General features: G+C 29.9%; 1 protein-coding gene across 6 annotated transcripts in view; it reads right to left on the reverse strand.

The window, feature by feature from the left end:
• Positions 1-11,705: 11,705 nt before the first annotated feature.
• Positions 11,706-19,404, reverse strand: part of LOC105835055 (protein gustavus) — a 247,775-nt gene continuing 240,076 nt past the window's right edge. For 5 of the 6 annotated variants that reach the window (XM_036282850.1, XM_036282856.1, XM_036282853.1 and 2 more), the window contains 4 exons: positions 15,189-15,424; positions 13,639-13,969; positions 13,332-13,490; positions 11,706-13,113 (listed from right to left, as the gene is read on the reverse strand). In XM_036282850.1, coding sequence (XP_036138743.1) covers positions 12,974-13,113; positions 13,332-13,490; positions 13,639-13,969; positions 15,189-15,424 — 866 coding nt within the window. In that variant the 3' untranslated portion in view covers positions 11,706-12,973. The remainder of the gene's footprint in view (positions 13,114-13,331; positions 13,491-13,638; positions 13,970-15,188; positions 15,425-19,404) is intronic. The other variant, XM_036282855.1, reaches the window with a different exon arrangement.

Here is a 19,404-nt window from a genome sequence, read left to right on the forward strand (position 1 = left end):
GACGTAAAACATAGACATAATGATAGAAAGTTCAATTTTAATTTTGTAATTACCGACCTTATTTTGTATTAATTTTATAAATTATTTAATACAAAATTGAACTTATCATAGATGTCACGGTTTTATTATTTTACGCATTCTACCTCAATTTATCATTTTATTTTTATTTAAAATTATGACACTTTACTTCTACCAAAGTAACAATCGTCACGATAAAATTAAGATCAACTTGACTGAGTCTTGACATCAATTTTTAATTAAATTGACGTCATCTTGATTTTATCATAATAATCTTAGTTACTTAATATAGGTTTGCTGCTTTGAAAACACAAGAACAAAAGAACGCGCGCGTAATGAGACACATTTATGCGGGACACATTTATCAAAGCAATCTTGGCGATAACAAATTCCATCACTTCCGCTTTTTAGTTGTAAAGCTGTGTTTTGTGGTAATAATTAACACGTTGACTGCCGCGATTATTTGTGATCGGTGTCTGACTTTGCAGTGGCCTCTTAGTAACTGGTGTTACCATAAAAAATAAAAATGATAAAAATGTCATTTAATTAATATACAATTTTTAATAATATAAATAAATATAAAATTTTGAATAATATAAATAAATTTTAAATAATATAAATAGACTATAATGTAAAGTAAAATGCATAATTTAAGACTATTTGTATAAAGATAGACCTACATATTCTCAACTTACTTTTATCGATAAAAGTAAGTTGAAAATATGTGCTATAATCTTATTTAATTATACTACACAATATTTTACAAAATTTGCTTTGTGGGCGGACAACGTGTTAATTTATGCTCAATAGATATCATATTATTTTACGATTAAAATACACCTAAGATTACACATTTTCCTTCATTCATTACGTACTAGTATTTAAACAAAAACATCAAAAAAGTAATACCTGTGTTCAATATTTATAATGTGTTATTACAGATATTGCAATTAGTCATCTAAAGATGATTGTTTTGAATTTTTTTAATCTGCGAGGAATATAAGTAGTAAAAATATATAAAATTAAGAGGCAAGCTACTATACTTTATATTGAAACAAATTTTACGCGTCATATATCAGATTATTCAGAAATAAATTTCAATTTTTCTCATGTTAAACAACTTTGATTTCGTATAAAAATTTCCTTAATTACATTAAAAATTCAAAAGAATAGAGTATTTTTAAAACAAAAGATTAAACTTACATCGCTTTAAAGTTCTATATTGAGTTTAGAAAGAATTTTGTTAATGCTGTTAAAACAACGTAAAAACATCGTTTGAAAAAATCGGCACTTTGCCATTTAAAAATTGCGACAAAGAACTCCTAGCAATCGAGTATCAGTATATACCAGTATCAGAGCTTGCAACCTTGATAATGCAATGTTTGTGAAACATCAGCACAACGCTATTTCAGCACGCGGTATCCATCCGGAAGCCTTTCATGACAATAAAAAAGAACTCTTTTTAGAGTTTTAAGAAGACTATAAACAATTTTATGATTAAAAAAACTTCCATAGTGATAATCGATACACTATAATCGAGGTACTGATAAACTTGCCTGTCGGTGAAGTTGTTGCGTTGAAATGATTACTGATGAGATTATCACTGAAGACAACGATGAAACGAGTGCCAAGTCGAAACGCTGGAGCCAGTGTTAGCTCACTGAATTGCAGCGGCGTGTTGTTTTTAATATGACAAATCAAAGATAAGCACGTACCAAGATGGTAAAATACGAATGTGTTTCAGCTCCTGAATGTACCTTACTATCAGAAGAATATTGACAAATACCAAGAAGGAAGTAAAAAACTTGATCCCTGATGCCGTCTATCGCATGTCAGATTCAATCACGGACTACCGATCGATTGAAATTCGATACCACTCTTGCACCTTTGAGTGTCGCGATTGCTCGACATATATATGTATACTATGTATAGTCTTTGTACATTTATTTCTTTTTTAAGTTTCTTGATAAAAGTAGAAATATTGTTTAATTTTCCTGGATCTTGTAGTAACTGTCGCAAGAGAAATATTTTTTTAATATTGAAAATTGACTATGATTTTTAAATGTAATTTTGAAGAGATATTTTACGGAGAATTCTTTTATAAAAAATTATTTCTAGATATTATATATTCAAGATTTTTGCAGAATTCTGAAAGAAATTTGAACATATGTCGCAAAGTTAATTCCTTGGCTTTTCAAACAATGTCTTTTCTTATTACTGTTTTAATTATAGTTCTCTTTATGACTAATATTAAAAAGTTTAAATTTTTTATTTAACAATTTTATATATTTTATAGAAATTAACTTTATGAATTAATTTTGATAATAATTTCTGATTACTATAAACGGTTTCTTTTTTTTCCAAACAACCGTGATTTTAAACCTGTTCGACGAATTATAATTTAGAATCAGTTTCGCAGAATTTTGCGGAACTTATAATTTTTATATATATATATATTTTTTTTTTTTGAAACGTTCATATGTAATTTTTTCCTTTTTTAATTAAAAGTATTGTTAAGCGGTTAATTTATATATTATTATTATTGTTTGTGTGAAATACATAATGTGTATATTTTACTGTATTTTATTGAATTTTATTTTGAGAGTGCCGTAGTACTATTTTCATTTTCAGCTGATCCGGATATACTTGTTGCATTTCTGCATTTACATAAAGTATGAGTAAAATGATGAAAGAATGTGATAGAAGAATATCAATTAACTTAATAATCTAGCTTTTTTATTTACAAAAAAAATTGAAATAGAGGACATTCTCCGGCTGCAGTTGTGCATAATTTAAATCAAACCTCTGTACGCATATTCGCCCTCTCTTGAATAAAAAATTAGTTGAGAACCATTTTGCTTTTTCGCTTCGTTTCCCGCAGAAGTGCCAAAATTTTCCTTTTGCATCGTTTTTTGTAATCTGATAACATTGTACTCTTAAAATCGCCGACGTCTTTCTCTTTCGTTATTCTGGGCTGGACGAGAAATCAATCGAATCGCGTATTTTACACAACCATTTTTTCAAAAATGAATACCGCAAGTCATCTCAAACTTATTGTACATTATTATTATTATTTAGCATCACATACTAGTTTTTCAAATCTATTCTAAGAAAATTTTTTTTTTAATTCATTAAAATGACTCTCGCAAAAGTTCAGAACAAGGATTCCATGTAAAAGTTAAAATTTTGAAATTGAACGTCTTAACTTTTAATACCCCAACGAGTATTGAAATTTTAACCACGTATAAAGCACACTTAAATTAATGTATAATCAAAATTTTAAGAAAATTTTAAGAAATTCGATTTTCCAGAGACGTCCATAAAATTATTAAATATACACATACGCACTTTTATATTTATTAAATTAAGAAAAGACTTACATTACATAAACCAAGTCGTCAAATCTTTAATTTTTTTAATTAATAAAATTCTAATGATATTTGTATTTTTATTCAAGTCTTCCTATTTCAAATATTTCAAGAATCAAACCCAGGTCTTCAGCACAGAGAATGCACAACTTACTGCACTACTAACTAATTGTTACTAAGTTTTTTTACTTTAACCTAAGTAGTTGTGGCTTTATATGTAATTATTAAAAAAATAATATCATTTTTAATCAATAAAATCAAAGTAATAATATCTATTTTTAAAAATAAAATTTAAGTGGTAGTATATTTAAATTTTTTAAAATGTTCTAATTTTTACAAAGCTAATAAAATCCTGAATCTGTATAATGATTTAATAACAATTTAAATAAAATTATTAAATGCACCCTTTTTATTACAATATATTAAAATATAAAGCATAACTTATATTTAATTTAAATTCGTTAACCTTTCTATAATTTACTTCAGTATTTCACACAAAATGGCTAGGATTTACATTACAATTTAATTTTTAGAAACTGTTTCCTTGAAAACTTCAAAATTATATAAGTTTAATTAGAAAAATATCGTCCTTTAAGAGAGAGACAGAGAAATAGAGAGAAAAGGAGAGAAAAAGAGAAAGGAGGAGGGAAGGAGAGAGAGAAGACACATTTTTTCTGGGATTTAGGTAAGGAATATCTTAGATGCTTTTTAGCATTAAAAGATTGAATTGCTAGTAATTTAATTTGTACCATTACATATTCTAGCAAAAGAATCGTATTTCAGGACTAACGAATTTGTCAACAGTATATGTTGGTGATTGTAATTTAAACGATTAATTATACACCCAAACATCTAATATTGGTTCATAGTGGCGATATTAAAATATACATATTCCAAATTTAAGGGTGTATCGGACATACAATATTACAAAAGTACATGAAATTTGAAGTACTATTTTTACTCTTACAAAGATATTTTTTACGTATTTGTGATTTTTTCCACTTACAAGTTTATTAAATTTTTGACAGTGAAAATGCACAATTATCTCAAGTTATATTTTATTCCTTTAAAACGGTGTAGTGAAGACAATTGAAACTTGGCAAATATTTTCATCTATTCATATACTAGATGTACAAAAAAATTTAAAACACTGGTACTATTTTTTCTATATTTTTTTAGCTGTTTCATCCGTCAAGATCGTCTTTTTCCATAAGATAGAAAAGGATACCATGTAAAATCAGTGAAAATTAAAATAGTTATAATTCAGCAACCGTTTAGTGGATGCGTTTTCAATTTTTTGTAGTACATTAGGAAAACTAAAAGAACAATTTCACAAATTTTTAGCAACTTTGTACCATTTTGAACTTTAGTCCGATACATCCTTAAGAGGATCCTAAAGCTGTTCTGTTTTACCGATTATTTTGATTATTTTTAATTTACTAATCTTTTAATTGCATTTACAGAATTAATACAGACGGTAACATAATACGCACGTAAGAATTTTATACAAAAAACGAAAAAAAATTTAATATAATTTACAAATTAAAATTTTTTGTGTACTTTAATTGTGGAAAAGAATTTTTAATTCTGTAAATACAATTAAAAAATTAGTGAATTGAAAATAAGCAAAATAATCGATAAAACAGGGCAGCTTTAGCATCCCCTTAAAGAATTAAAATTTTTTCTTCTTTTGTTCCAAATTTGCAGACAAGAATATCTGTTAAATAATTTACATAAATTACTCTGATTATTACTCATCATTATTAAGAGTCCTTTCGTCTCTTGAAGCGAGTAAAATACCAAACATAGACTGAATTACAGTTATTGTTGATAAATATTTTTTATCAATCAGTTTTAAATTAAAAAGACTTTAACTTTACTAATGGCAAATTTGAAGTAATAATGCGCACTAATACTTAAAGCCGTACACAAAACAATAAACACGTAATATGTGAGATATATCATTTTTATACTTAGGTTAAATTAGTGTATAGCAGTTTTAATGTATACTAGTACAGTCCAGTTCAATAAAATTCGCTATAAGTAAGTTTTACTAAAATCATATTTTTACATTGTCATACTTTTAGTACGTAATTATGTAAAAAATGTGTTTAATAATTAAAAGAAAATTAATTTAATTTGTTAATTTGTATAAGAATATTTGTTAAACAATTTATGGATATTATAATTATGAAGTAGAGCAGGGTAGAACACCTTTTGTCTCTTGGAACGAGTGAAAATAACCATGTCTGAACTAGAAAATTCACAGATATTACTTTGACATATTACTCTCTATTATTATAATTATTATTGATATAGTTCTGATCAGATTTAAATTTAAAAATCTAAAATTTAATTTTACTAACTTTTGCTAACTAATAAATACTTCCACATCAGTACGTAATTAGGGTAATAAATACATTTAATTAATTATTGGAAGAAAAAGCGTTAACAAAATAAAATTCCATTTTTTTTTGTTCGAAAATGATACAAATTTCCTTGCTTTGAGACACACACACAAAAAAAACAAAATGTTTTTATGTTAATATAATTTATTTACGAAAATGGCTCAACGATTATTTTTCTATTCCCATTTCTAAAAAATTGTAATTTTATAAAAATAATCTTATTTTATAAATAACAAAAAGTTTCTATTATTTATGATGAATTTAAATATATAAATTTTTCAACAAAAAATGCAATTTTCTGGAAATAATTATAAAGTCAATATTCAAGATAATATTCCAAAGATAATCTGCCAAAGTGTTGCAAATTTTTTAGATATATTTTAATCTTAAAATCTCTTATACTCTCATATGTATATATATCCGACACAGCATAAAATATTTCAGAAACGTTTTTAAAATATTATATTACCAGATTTGAAATATTTAAGAAATCATGAAATATTTAAGAAATCAGAGTTTTAAAATATTTCTTGAAATATTCATATTATTTCATAAAATATTTCAAAAAATGTATAAAAAATCTTTTATAAATATTTTCTAAAATATTTCTGGAACATAAAAAATGTCATGCAAATGTTTACAATATATATTTAAAATATTATTGCGCCTGTTAGATTGATCAGTTGGCTGATCAATATGTTGATTTTTGAGAAGAGCGTTGTCAAGCTCACGACACACGATTTAATCAATATATCAATCGGCCAGATGAACGATTTAACGAGCACAACAATATTTTATTGAAATATTTCAGAAAATAATTTATAATAAATTAACTAGCACAAAAAATATTTTATGCTGTGTGAAATATTAAAGCGTTTACAATATTTAAATGTTTAAAATTCCAAGGGTTTTCTTATTCTCCGAAAAATAATTGTATCAGTGTGAAATATTTCATAATTCATCAAAACACAATGTAATGATTTTTATCATTATTGTGAAACTTTTACAATGCAGCTAAATTATACATTAAATAATTAATTCTTGTGAAACTTTTGCAGTTTCAGCACCTCTGCATACAAATTGATAGTTATATAAAAAAATCATTCCTAAGAACATCTTTTCTTTTCATATTTATTCCTGTAGCTAATATTAAATGTTACATATTATCAAACAATAATGTATTCTACATTTGTTTTGAGCTATTATCATGAGAAAACCGAAATTTATTTCTGGATTACGACTAATACGACACTTTGATAAAATTCAAAATCAAGCGATAACAATTTACGAACGAAAAAGCGGAAGGAAAATATTAATCGTGAATATCACGGTATTCACCGGTACTCACAACATGCATGCAGTATATGTTGCACGCATTTATCACTCAATTATACAAACATACCCAAAATCGAAAATGTCCGAATCGCACTAGCGATTGACGACCATTTTGCGTTTGCATCTCTTAACCAATTAAAAAGCTATTGGAATAAAGCTCCTTTCTGCCTAACCAAGAGACGTAAATGCACACACAAACGCCAATCGCTAGTGTGATTCAGACATATTCTTCGTGTTCTCTTTCTTACATGTATTTTTCTTTTTACTAGCATTTAATTTAATTAATTTGTTTATTTCGCCAAATTAAACTAATTAATTTGTTGTGTTCGCCAGATTAGACTAATAAGTTGCTATAATTATCATCCCGCATTACACATCGCACTTTATTATAATAAATTATATACATTTATCGAGGAAATGTAGTTTGCAAGGGCAGGTGGGCAGTCAGTTCATGAAAATTAATCCTTGCAACAGCTACATAAATTTTGAAACACTTTCCGCGGCGCATGCGAATGAATCGCGGTTTTTTATTGTTAAAAGCTAGTTCGCCTGTACTTATCGTTGTGCACGATCGATCGATGTAAGTTAAAATCAGAATAAATCAATTAACCTTTCAGCTTTTTTCAACTTCGAATAAGAAATTTACTTGTAAAAATATAAAATAAAGTGTACCCGTATAAACTTTTTCCCTGATAAACTACACGCCTGCATAATAGAGAATCTTAAGACATGTTTAAGCAAACAAAGTAGTTTTCTGCGTTAATTTTGCTAAATCCGAATCTGACTTTACAATTTGCCAATTATGTTAAATTTCTGAAATAAATTTAAAGACGTATGATTATTTTGGCTAACTTTATGCATTTATTTTAGAGACACGTACGTGTGTATGTATTTTGCACACGTATACAATTGTAATTCTAATATATTTAAAGTGGTATATCTCAGACAAAATATCATATGAGAATGATCAAAAATGGTTTTGGGGAGGTTAGTATTATGCAACAACATTAAAAACATTCAAAAAAGTTTGGTGTCTCTAAAATAAATATAAGGAAATTGACCAAAATTATCTTTTTTTATTTTAATTTCACCTTTAACATTATTTACCATAGAAATTTAATTCAATAGATAAATTCTGAGATTAAATTCGGATTCAGCGCACAAAATTACGTAGAAAACGACTGTCACATCTTAAACATCAAAATTATGTAGGCCTATGCAATTGTACAAGAAGATATAAATTATTGTCACTATAATAGTCATTCTGCCGATTTTTTTTAACAATTCAATCCAAATAAGAGTTACGTATTTTAAATTTAATTTAAATTGTCTTATTATATTACTCCGCGTTCTATGATACTATAATAAAACTGGATTGGATAGTCATATAATAAAAATGGATTGCGCATATTATTTACCTTATTCTTCTTCATATCAATTTATATTTAGTCAAATTATTTTAGAAAAAAAAGAAAATATTACGTTAAAAATGTGCATTGTGACATTTATATTTGCATAAAAAAAAAAAGACTAAATATAAATACAAATGAATACAAATTGAATTCGAGCGTAAGGTAATGTCGTTTTAACTAATGATTAAACAATTTAAACACATTAGAATATACATTGTTGAATAGATAAGTAAATATTTCAAAGCCTTCTTTTATTTAAAATGTAACTATAAGTTTTAAAATTAATTTAATTGTATTTTTTAATTACTTAAAAAATATATAAATAAAATGTAATATGTACAGGAATTCTGCCATAAGAAATTAATTTTTAACAAGCATTTTTAGAAAAAAATCAATAGATCTCTTTCTAAAAAAACTCAATTATTTGTCTTTTTGAAAAAGACAAATGTTTTATTTTCAATCTATGACAATATCGAAAAAAAGCTTAGAATACATTTAATTCTTTCATTCTTTTCATTTCATTGCTATGCTCGAAACAAGCAGTTATTTTAGATAACAATGAAATCAATTTAAATCATTAAAATTTTTCATGTTTCAAAAACATAGTAAAATGAAGATAAAACAAAAAATCCTTTCTTTTTCGTGTTCAATTGTCATATCGATCGATCGCATACACGTTTCTCCATATCGTATAAAAACTGAAATCATAATTATATCATAATATATCATGATATAATTATATCATAATATAAATACCTGACTACACTATAACGGTGCCAGGAGTAATTAATTAATTAAAACTATTTTCTTACAGATCACCACCAAGACTTCCTAAAGATGACCAGAGGACAGGATGTCCTAGCTAGGTCGTACCCAGGACATCTCTCAGAAAGTGTGTTGTATAGATTGGGTTCGATACTAATTGATAGTAATAATATTAATATTGATCATTAATAATAAATTTTTGTACAATATTTTCACTTCCTATTTGTCCTCTCTCATGCTCGGCTCGTGACATGCGATCTCATGCGATCTTTTAGGCAATAATTCATATAAAACAGTATGGATTCAACGAGTAGCAATAAGTATAGTTGCGGAAAAACCTTCCTTTCTGAGGGTGTGCGCGTGTGTACTAATTTTTCCTCGGTTTGCTCACGCGTGTATAACGATATATGAACGACATGTATGAATGAATGTACATTGAATCGTGAACGTTCGAGGTGGATACGCTGCCTGTGTTTTCTCTTACACATACTTAGAATCGTATTCTTTTCCTTTTTCTCGCGGTATGCAAAATCGTCCCGCTGGAGAGAACTGTTTCATGCACGTTTTTGCTCTCATGCACGGATGCCAAATAAAAGATGACAAAGTAAAATCACGCTATTGTTGCATGCTAAAAATAACGAGAACGTCCTAGAGAATTTTGTAATCCTCTCTGCCGCCCTCGCAGCGTCTCTCCTACTTTCTCAACCCCAGTGTTATCTACTACATGCTAGACTTATATCTCTCTCTGACGACGAGACGTGCCGATGGCGCGTCAAGATACGTTTCTTAGAAAGCTTGCGTCGTTCTTGCTATCCGTTTATCATTCAATTTATTTGCGTCGCAAATTCGCGTGCCTTCTCTGCGTATTTCGCGATGTCAGAAGTAGTAAAGACAAACGTCGCTGACAGATCATGCTCCCCGATATTGAGAAAACTGCAAAAAGCTCTGCGATCAAAAGCTCCCGAGTGCGAAATCGTGCAAGATTGCTTTATAAAAAATGTCAAAAATTTTATGCGAAACTGGTCATCTTGCGAATTATGTTAAATCAAGAAATGTGCAATACAATGATAAGTAATGTTCTCCGCATTGTTGCTTATAACGTGAGACGGAAAAAATGGAAAAAATTTATATACACATTTAAAATGAGTTCGTATTCTTTGCACGAGTTGTGACAAGCACCTACGATCATTGATGCCAAAACAACTAAATGTTATCTAAGTGTATCTAAGATAATGATTATTATCTAATAAAAACTCTAGATTGTCAGAAATAATTTTTGTCATAATCATAAAGTCAGAAATTTTGACATAAATTATTTATTTTTTATTAATAACTAGACTAGTTATTAATAAAAACATATGTGATGAAATATGATTCAACTTGATCGAAATTCAGTTAGCTTATTCAAACAGGTCATCACAGAAAATTGTAAAAAAGAAATGTAATTGGCACGGATGTGAAAGCAATGATTTGCGAGACGATCAGATAATGGCTGATAACGACTAACAATTTGGAAGACGCGATACGATCCAAGTCTCGGATGAGCTTAAGCCGATAATCCAAACAATCAAATGACATCAGCGATCAACAATCGAGGTGATTTTGAATTTTGTGTTAAGCAGGCGTCAAAAAGATATTCCAAAACGGAGAGATTTGTTGCAACGTGAGATGATTGCTTGTATGAAATATGATAGATTGAAATGAAGGGTAGTATAACTATTCTCGCATTCGGTCTGCTTTTTGTCTCGCAGCTACAGATACAATCGTCGTCCACAATACACACGTATACGCGTCGTCATACAATATTAGCAATAATATTTGTGTATATGTAAATATATATATATATATATATATATATATATATATATATATATATACATACATACACACACAAATCGACATAGCCGTTGGCGGTAGTCTTTAACCTAAGACAAACGTAATACCAGTCATAAGATTCATGCTAATAGTTTAATAGTTACATTCGATATAATCAGCCAGTCTGCTGAATGAACAATGGTTCATTGCCGTTATTATCGTTATTGTAACTATTACGATCGATAATTCGATAAGCGTTACGATAAGTAATCCATGATAATAAGTATAACCTCATGATATCATCATTACTGGTCATCCTTTTACCGGATTACATTTGATACATAGCGGCTCTCCGTGACAGTTTTCGCGTTTGGAATAATTTGTGCCAATGCCCAATTGTGTATTTATTCGCTTTTCTTAAACATTAGTTAAATACATACTATTTTCGCAAGTCACATTACAGCGCTTTAAATCAATTAGATGTAGATAATTAATTTTAGTAACATGCTTTTCGTTATTAGTTTACTTAAATGTCTAATGTAATCTTTCACCACAGCGCAAGTTTCAAAAGCTTACCATTTTTCTTCACATTCTCCATTCGGTCTCTCTCCCCCGCAGAATTTGCAATTGTAAAGTCTACGTTTTTTGAACACTGCTAAAGAGAATATTATGGCAGGGTTATCTTTGTTCTTCCTCCCTCTTCGCATCAGTTTTACTATCCGTCCACGATACACGCACACACCACTATCTTTATTAAATCTAATATGCTTAGAAAATACTTGAAAAATGGGTCTATTGGAAGGTGGCTATTGTGGCCCATTCCTATCACTATACACACTTGTCCAAATTGAATTAATCGTTCCACAATTGTGCGATCTCAAGGTCACATTTCTCGCTGAGTATCGTTCCACGTAGAAAACTTGTTAGTCTTCCATTTCCTTTGTATCTTCGATTTTTCTCCATTTTGTTGTTCCACCATTCTTCTATAGTATCGGTTAGCTTGCAGTAGTGCTATCCGCTATTAATCAACCGCTATCAATCAATTTATAAGCAAGCGACACGTCCATATCAGGCCTCCAGGCTTGATTAAGTCTAATTTTTTTTACTGGCCAACTGCAAAGCGCTGTAGTTTCTTCGTGTTCTTCGCATAAATCTTTTGCCTCCTTTTGCAACCACGCGTCTCTGATATATTGCGCAAATTCATCGTACCACATCACCATCGTCTGGCATAATTCTACTCACTACATATATACATCGTCAATAAGAAGCATAATACATACATGAGGTGGTTTGTTGACGATGCAAAAGAAATTGCCGGTCTCTCCAGTACAATTTCCTGAATAACCAATAGATAATATAATTTTCTACTTAGAGATAGAAATACAACCAACATAAGACAACAATGAGAAACATAAAACAACGTTAGCTAAAAACAACTAAATTTAGAAATTTTTTTCCTAAATTTTATTAAAGTCTTTTTCTTTCATTTTGTCTTTCAACTTTGCCTCCACCGAGTTGAACCTATTGACGATGGCAATATACGACGATGAAGATTACGGTTATCGTGACTTGTCCTGATAAGAGCACCACGAGTCGTTATCAACATAGTATTTCGGTGTCGCTCTCTCAAGGTACCTTCTCGAGGTACTAGGCGTGCCTCGACGCGTCGTCGCATGACATATGTCAGTCTATTGAACATCGTGCGCTTGATTAACGGAGACGCGTGGTTAAGGGGTTGCTGGTGGCGTAAGAGGGGATAGCGAACGGTCGCCTGTGCGTCGTAATAGCGACGTTGTAGCACGGTGATATTCGCGGTCATCCTGGTGGCATCTTGAGGAGATTCACTCAGTGGTTACCTTCTGTCCCGGTATAGAAGATAAGTCTTCATCGTTTGCGGTAGATTCAGCTCGTTGATCTTTTCTTCTAGTTTATGTTTGCCGATTCGCTGTCGAATTACTCTTCGACAGAGATCCATAAGAGGCAGAGGCTCGGCTGTAGAAAATATAAGCGTTTAATTAAAAAGGAATACCATGGACAATAATAACAATATGAAATATATAACAGATGTTTTACGTATTTTAGTTGTCCTTGTTTTAAAATTATTCGAAAAATTGGCTTCTAAAAATTTAGCTTTTACAATAAAATTTAAATATCTTCGTAAGATAATGTTAAATATTTTTAAAATAATTATTATGACTATATTCGCTTACGGTCAAGTCCGCCAATATATTTCATCGTGATTTCGCAATGTCCCCAAACAGCAGATACAATAGGGTGCAATTTTCTTCCTTTGAGTCCTCTAAACGCTACCCCAAGATACTGACCATCCACTACAAAGGCTAAAGTGCCTTCATCCATGTCGAGGACAACTGTATAAAGAAATTGCACGTGATAAGTTTAAAATAAGATACTCGTAAAAACAATCTGTCTCCAATTTGCGATATATCTTACATGCTTAATATTTCATAAATTCATATGCAAAATCGCGCAGTTGCAATTTACACAGGAATTACTTACCCAGAAATTTGTCAGGAACAATAAACGTCTCGTCGGACTTGAGAAGGGCTGGATACGTAATGCCAGTGTTGTTTCTCGAGTCATGATAGAGTTTGTTTCTACCAAGGTCCCAGCCCCAACTTAGTTCGTTATTGCCTACTAAACTCTGGTAGCCGACACTATGCAGAGGAGCATCCGCTGTTGCGACTCCTACGACGGCGTGCGTACCTCGTTGCCTCGTGCTCCAATAAAGTTCCCATACGTGCATACCTTTAGTGTATCCGACCTTCCCTCGTATACAATCTGTACTTTGTGCAACGGGGTGTCGATGAAACGTTAATTTATCATCCTCCTACAAAAAATAATAAAAACAGTTAGTGGAAAAGTTCTATCTAAAGTCAAAATTCTATCTAAAGCAAAGTCTTACCACTAAAAAATAGATAAAGTAAATGAATAAATAAATAATGTTAATCAAAAATAAATGTTTTTAATAATTAAAGTTTAAATAAGTTGTATAAAAACAAAGAAAAAAACCCTTGTATTTGCACTTTTACTTTTTTGTTACTGAAAAAAAGAGTAATATCTATGTAACTTTAGAATAATTCCACAATAATTCCAAACAACAATTATCAAAAAACTTGTCTGATATTCGCCTGAAAATAAATTATATAAAAATATTTATATAAAAAATGGATAAAATAATGTAAACATGTAAGAAATATATTGCTTTTTGTTATTAATAAAATATAATCTAATTCATCTTTAATAGATTCTGTTCTTGTTAGACGTCATAGTCATGTAATGCTTGAATAGTCTGTAATAGAATGTTGTATTATTTTTTTAACATCTTTTAATTGATTATATAAGTGATGTTAGAGGAAAAAAATCGTTTCTCTCATACAATTGTCTAAAAATCTGTTCTTTAAAACTTACAACACTTTTTTCGGCTAGCATAGCTAACTTAAATAATATAGAATTATTATAAGTATTTTTGAAGGGCACAATAAAAACAGATTTTCTGTTTCAATATCTTTTAAAAGATATTCTGCTATAAAACTGATATTACTGGACTAAGCATTACATAGCCTTATTCCAAATAAGAATAAAATCTGTATTAAAGATATAAATAATAGACCAATCTTTTATTAATAAAATAAGTAGTGTATTTTATAGGTGTTTACATTATTTTGTTAGCCCTTGTACAATGCAATTGAGTCGCTCTTTTTTCTTGCAAATTAATCGCATTATTTTCGTTAGTAAACCAAAATCATATCAAATTAAATGATTTGAACTGAACTCTATTGTAAGCAGCAATCACTAAAAAAATTATCTATATTAGAGAACGAATAAACATGCGTAACTTTTTTACAGTACCAGTGAATGTAATGAAAGCATTCTTTCTAAAAAAATAATGTGTAATATAATAAAATAATTGTAAAAATTACAAGCCGATTAAAAGTTCAGCGGATAAAATATATATATGGGCCTTGAAAAAATTTATATATATTTATGTATATTTAGATTTTTTGAAGGGCTATCAATATATTTATAATCATTTTTATAATCAGTACCTTGACGAATATATTTAGACTGCGATCGTCGGCATTCCAACTATGATGAACCTGCGTTTCTCGTGAGGCGGGTGGCATGTCGAGAAGCACATCAAGGCGCGGTGGTCTCGCGAAATCCTGGGCCAGCTCGCGCGGTATCACCGGTCGTGTTGTATACGTCGTGTTGTTGCCACCGCCAACACCGACCCCGCCGCCGGCTCCGGCACCGCTCTCCCGGCTCATACTCTTCACCCCGCCTGGAATTGAGAAGTGGATCAGTCTTGGATCCTACGTTCCATGACGTCCGTTTACGTAACGATCTTACGCAGCCATTATCTTAATTTCGGTCACCTACCTCGCACTTTGCGTTTCGCCATCGTTAAAGTTATCTATATTTAACAGGAAGCGTCTTAACCGAAATATGTAAATAATATAGCCGACAATAGAAGCCTCTAAGAGTGTTCACCAATACATAGACTGCAAATTTACAGAACAGACAATCGTTATTTGAAGTATTTTTATGTTATCACTTCGCGATAAAACGATCTTATATATATATGTATAAAGGCAGATCTCAAAAAGAAATAACCAAATATTTGTAAAAATCTGTTTTCAGAAATGTCTACACAAAGTCATCAAATGTATACGTGATTCAGACTCCTTATTCCCTTCTACTAGGTTGATTTCTGCGCACAATGTGTTTACGAACAATATCGTGCAATTTAAACTAAGATTAAAAGCCTAGAAAAAAAGATTAGCTTCATGAACTTTTTATAACTGTAAATCCAGATACAGATTAATAAAAAGAGCAGAAATTTTTTTTTTAATTCTCGATATAAAGTCCAATTCATAACCTGATATTAATATGTTATGATATTAATACTTTAATTCCTGGAAAAGGATTTCCAAATCTATAAAATAAATACATACGAAATCTTGTTAATGATATGCACGAATGACTCTGCATCATCGACCCCGATTAAGTTTGATGACGGGGTATTTTAGCATCCCCTTAATTCTATTTTTTTAGTTTCGGCTTGACAATATTTTGTTTCTAAAAAAAAAATAATAAAATTAACGAATTTTTTTCAACGTTCTTTTTTATTGTAAAGAATTGTAACTTCATACTTCTTGGACAGAAATTTACAAAAAATTATTTAAAATAGGCTTTTCAAAATACTTTCTAAAAACACTTTTACTCTGTAATTCAAATCTAAACTATCGACTAAATTTAGTTAGAACGTGATCGATTCAGCCATTACTGAGAGCCGATAATCTTGGATGCTAGTAAGTCATCGGCTTGCGCCTATAGATATACAACACAATCTCGCGTTGCGCGTTTACTTGGTGCGAGACACTATCACGTCTCTTGATAACATATATATCTGTGTTATATCTATATTATACAGTATACAATCTATTCGATGTTTGCTGAAATATATCTTTTGTCAGTAATGTAAAACTAAGAAGTAACAGACCAAAATTTATTGAGATAAGCTGTATTTTATGATATTTGGAATTGAAAGACTCTTATCGGTTAATATATTCAGAGTCGAAAAAACTCTTGTCGGATAATACAGAGCTGTAATGCTCTAGTTGGTTTATGAGGGGTTATAAGCGAACGAATAGAAATAAGAGTAATTGGAGCAGCGGTGGCGTAGCAATGAGAGAGCTAGCCTGTGAATCCAGAGCCCGAGTTCGAATCAATTTTATCTTCTCTAAATTTTTTCGTCGCTTACAGTATCTTAAAAGAAAGCATAATCTGTAGGTTGCATCGATAGATTTCAGATACTTTGAGCAGATCGATATCTCTGTCAATGTGAAAAATAATAGCATCGTTAAAAGATGTCGGCTGGACAGGACGGATATGCGTTTCAGTTCGAACATTTCTTCGACGGCCATTTCTTTGATGAATCCTCGTTTCAGATATCGTCTGTGAACGACCATGGCTGGATACCTGCTAGGAATGCGACGGATGTTTGGCGAGAAGGGAGGTAGCAAAAGAATAAGACCAAAGCAACGATCAGGAGAAATAATGGTGGGTCCGGCGGCGGAACGTTCTGGAAGGTTTTGGAAGGTTGACCCACGCTATCCTTGGATCATTGGTTTATTTGCCTGAGCAGCTGTTCCCGCGCTTCAGGGTTCATAGGACTTCGAAGATTTCATGGGGTCGTTTTCGTCTGAAAAAGCGAAGGGCAGTGAGGAAGAAAGGTCCTTTCACGGCAAGGCTCCGTGAGCTTGAGCCCTTCCCTACCCGATATAAGAATTTTTTTTTCCTTTGGTGTGTGCGCGTTTCAAAGGTTGTTTCAGTCCGTGTTGAGTACAATACGATCATAAATTTCACAGCCACAGCTGAGTCATTGATTGATTTTGATTTAAAATAAAGATAGAAAACCTACTTTCTAAGTGTTTGACAAAATTATTTGTAACTAGTTGTTTTTCAGAAAACAGATTTTTAAAAATAAAATTTTAAAAACTCCTTAAAAATTAAAAAATTGAAATAAGAATAACTAAGTATAACCTTATTTTGGTACAGATTAATAACTTTTAAACAAAAAATGTAGGTCCAAATAAGTTTTTGCACAAATATTTAAATATTTATTAGAATAAGGATGCCTAATATGAAACATGTGTTTAATATAATATTCAATTATTATATATTCAATTATGATATATTCAATTTAAAAAAAGTGGTTGCATTTGTAAAATGCAACCACCTTTATTTAAACAGATGTTATATAACATATATATGTTATAAATATGTCATGTAACATTACACCTATGCAACATTCAGTATTTGCTGGGAGATACCACATTAGAACTTTTCTTCCACAAGTAGGAGAATGAGTTATTAGACGTGCAAGTTTTAAAGAAAAAAGGAGGAAAAAACATTACAAAATCCTAAGAAAACCGTTAAACATAAAAAATCAGACTTAAGAAGAAAAGTTTCAGTTAAATCTTTAATCCCCAACAAAGACAATAATTATAGTTGTTCCAAAAAGTATTCTGAAACCCTCTATTAAGCTAATCAATCCGTATTTTCATCTTACGAAGTTAACCCAATAAATAATTTGTCATCAAATTATTGTCAAATTGGCAACAAATTAGGTCAAAATTTGGTACTAAATATTATATCTGTCCGTGATCAGCTTGTGTTTTGTTGGAAAAGTTTGTATCATAACTCGATATCAAATTGTCGTCAAAAAGCAAGCAAAGTCTATGCAACTCAGTTGACGCTAAATTGCAATTTGACGCCAAACTGAGTTAGGCAGACCTTGATCGTTTTTTTATGACAATTTGACGACCATCAGTAAATCATCAAGTCTTGCTTGATATTTGACAACTATTTGCTGGCAAGCTAAAGCACATTTGGTTATATTTCTGCTGATAATTTATCGATAATATGTTGTATAATAAAATTTGTGTGCAATTTAGTGTCATTTTGCTCACGAACTTTCTAGCAAGTATGTGTCCGATATAAAGCCACTCTGCGTGTACACATATATCTCGAATTCGATGCAAAGTCTAACAATGAATTCTAGGTCAAAGAATCGTCCTTAAGAATATAGGAATTGGAAATATAGAAAAACATAAACACAACAGAGATCTCTAGCAAAAGATCTTCTTTAAAATATTAAAGTATAAAACAATGCTAAAAAATATTAAATACAAAAAAATTACTTAAATTGACTGTAGTACTGCAAATTAAAAATATAAAAATCAATTAACAATTCAATAATTAATAAAAATGTAATCGTAATATAAATCGTTAATATTTATTTACATATAAAGATTTATTAAAATTAAACATTTATCAAAAAAAGAAAGCAAAAACAGAATGTGAACCCAAATTAGCAACGTACGAGTTTCGCACGCTGATAGGTGAACCATACTTAACTACTTGACAAACGGTCGAAATTTCGAAAATATATATGGGCACGTCTTTACTTTATTTAATTTTCTAAGAAACTAAGATTTTTCATTAAAAATTCCTTTATCCTTGCCAATATACAGAAGAGGTTTCTTTACAATATACATATATAATATTTATTAAAATCAATATTTCATAGCTCTTGTATATGCGTCTTTATCTTATTATATGTAAAAAATATTATATAATTCATAAAATTATTTTGTCAATAAATTTGTAAATAAGTATTGCAAAATGTGATTTTATATAAGAATCAAGAATAAACAAAAAATTAAAATTTTTAATTAATAAGAAAAATATAAATTT

Source organism: Monomorium pharaonis, chromosome 2 (genome assembly GCF_013373865.1).
Source record: "Monomorium pharaonis isolate MP-MQ-018 chromosome 2, ASM1337386v2, whole genome shotgun sequence".
In the NCBI taxonomy this organism is placed as follows: Eukaryota; Metazoa; Arthropoda; class Insecta; order Hymenoptera; family Formicidae; genus Monomorium; species Monomorium pharaonis.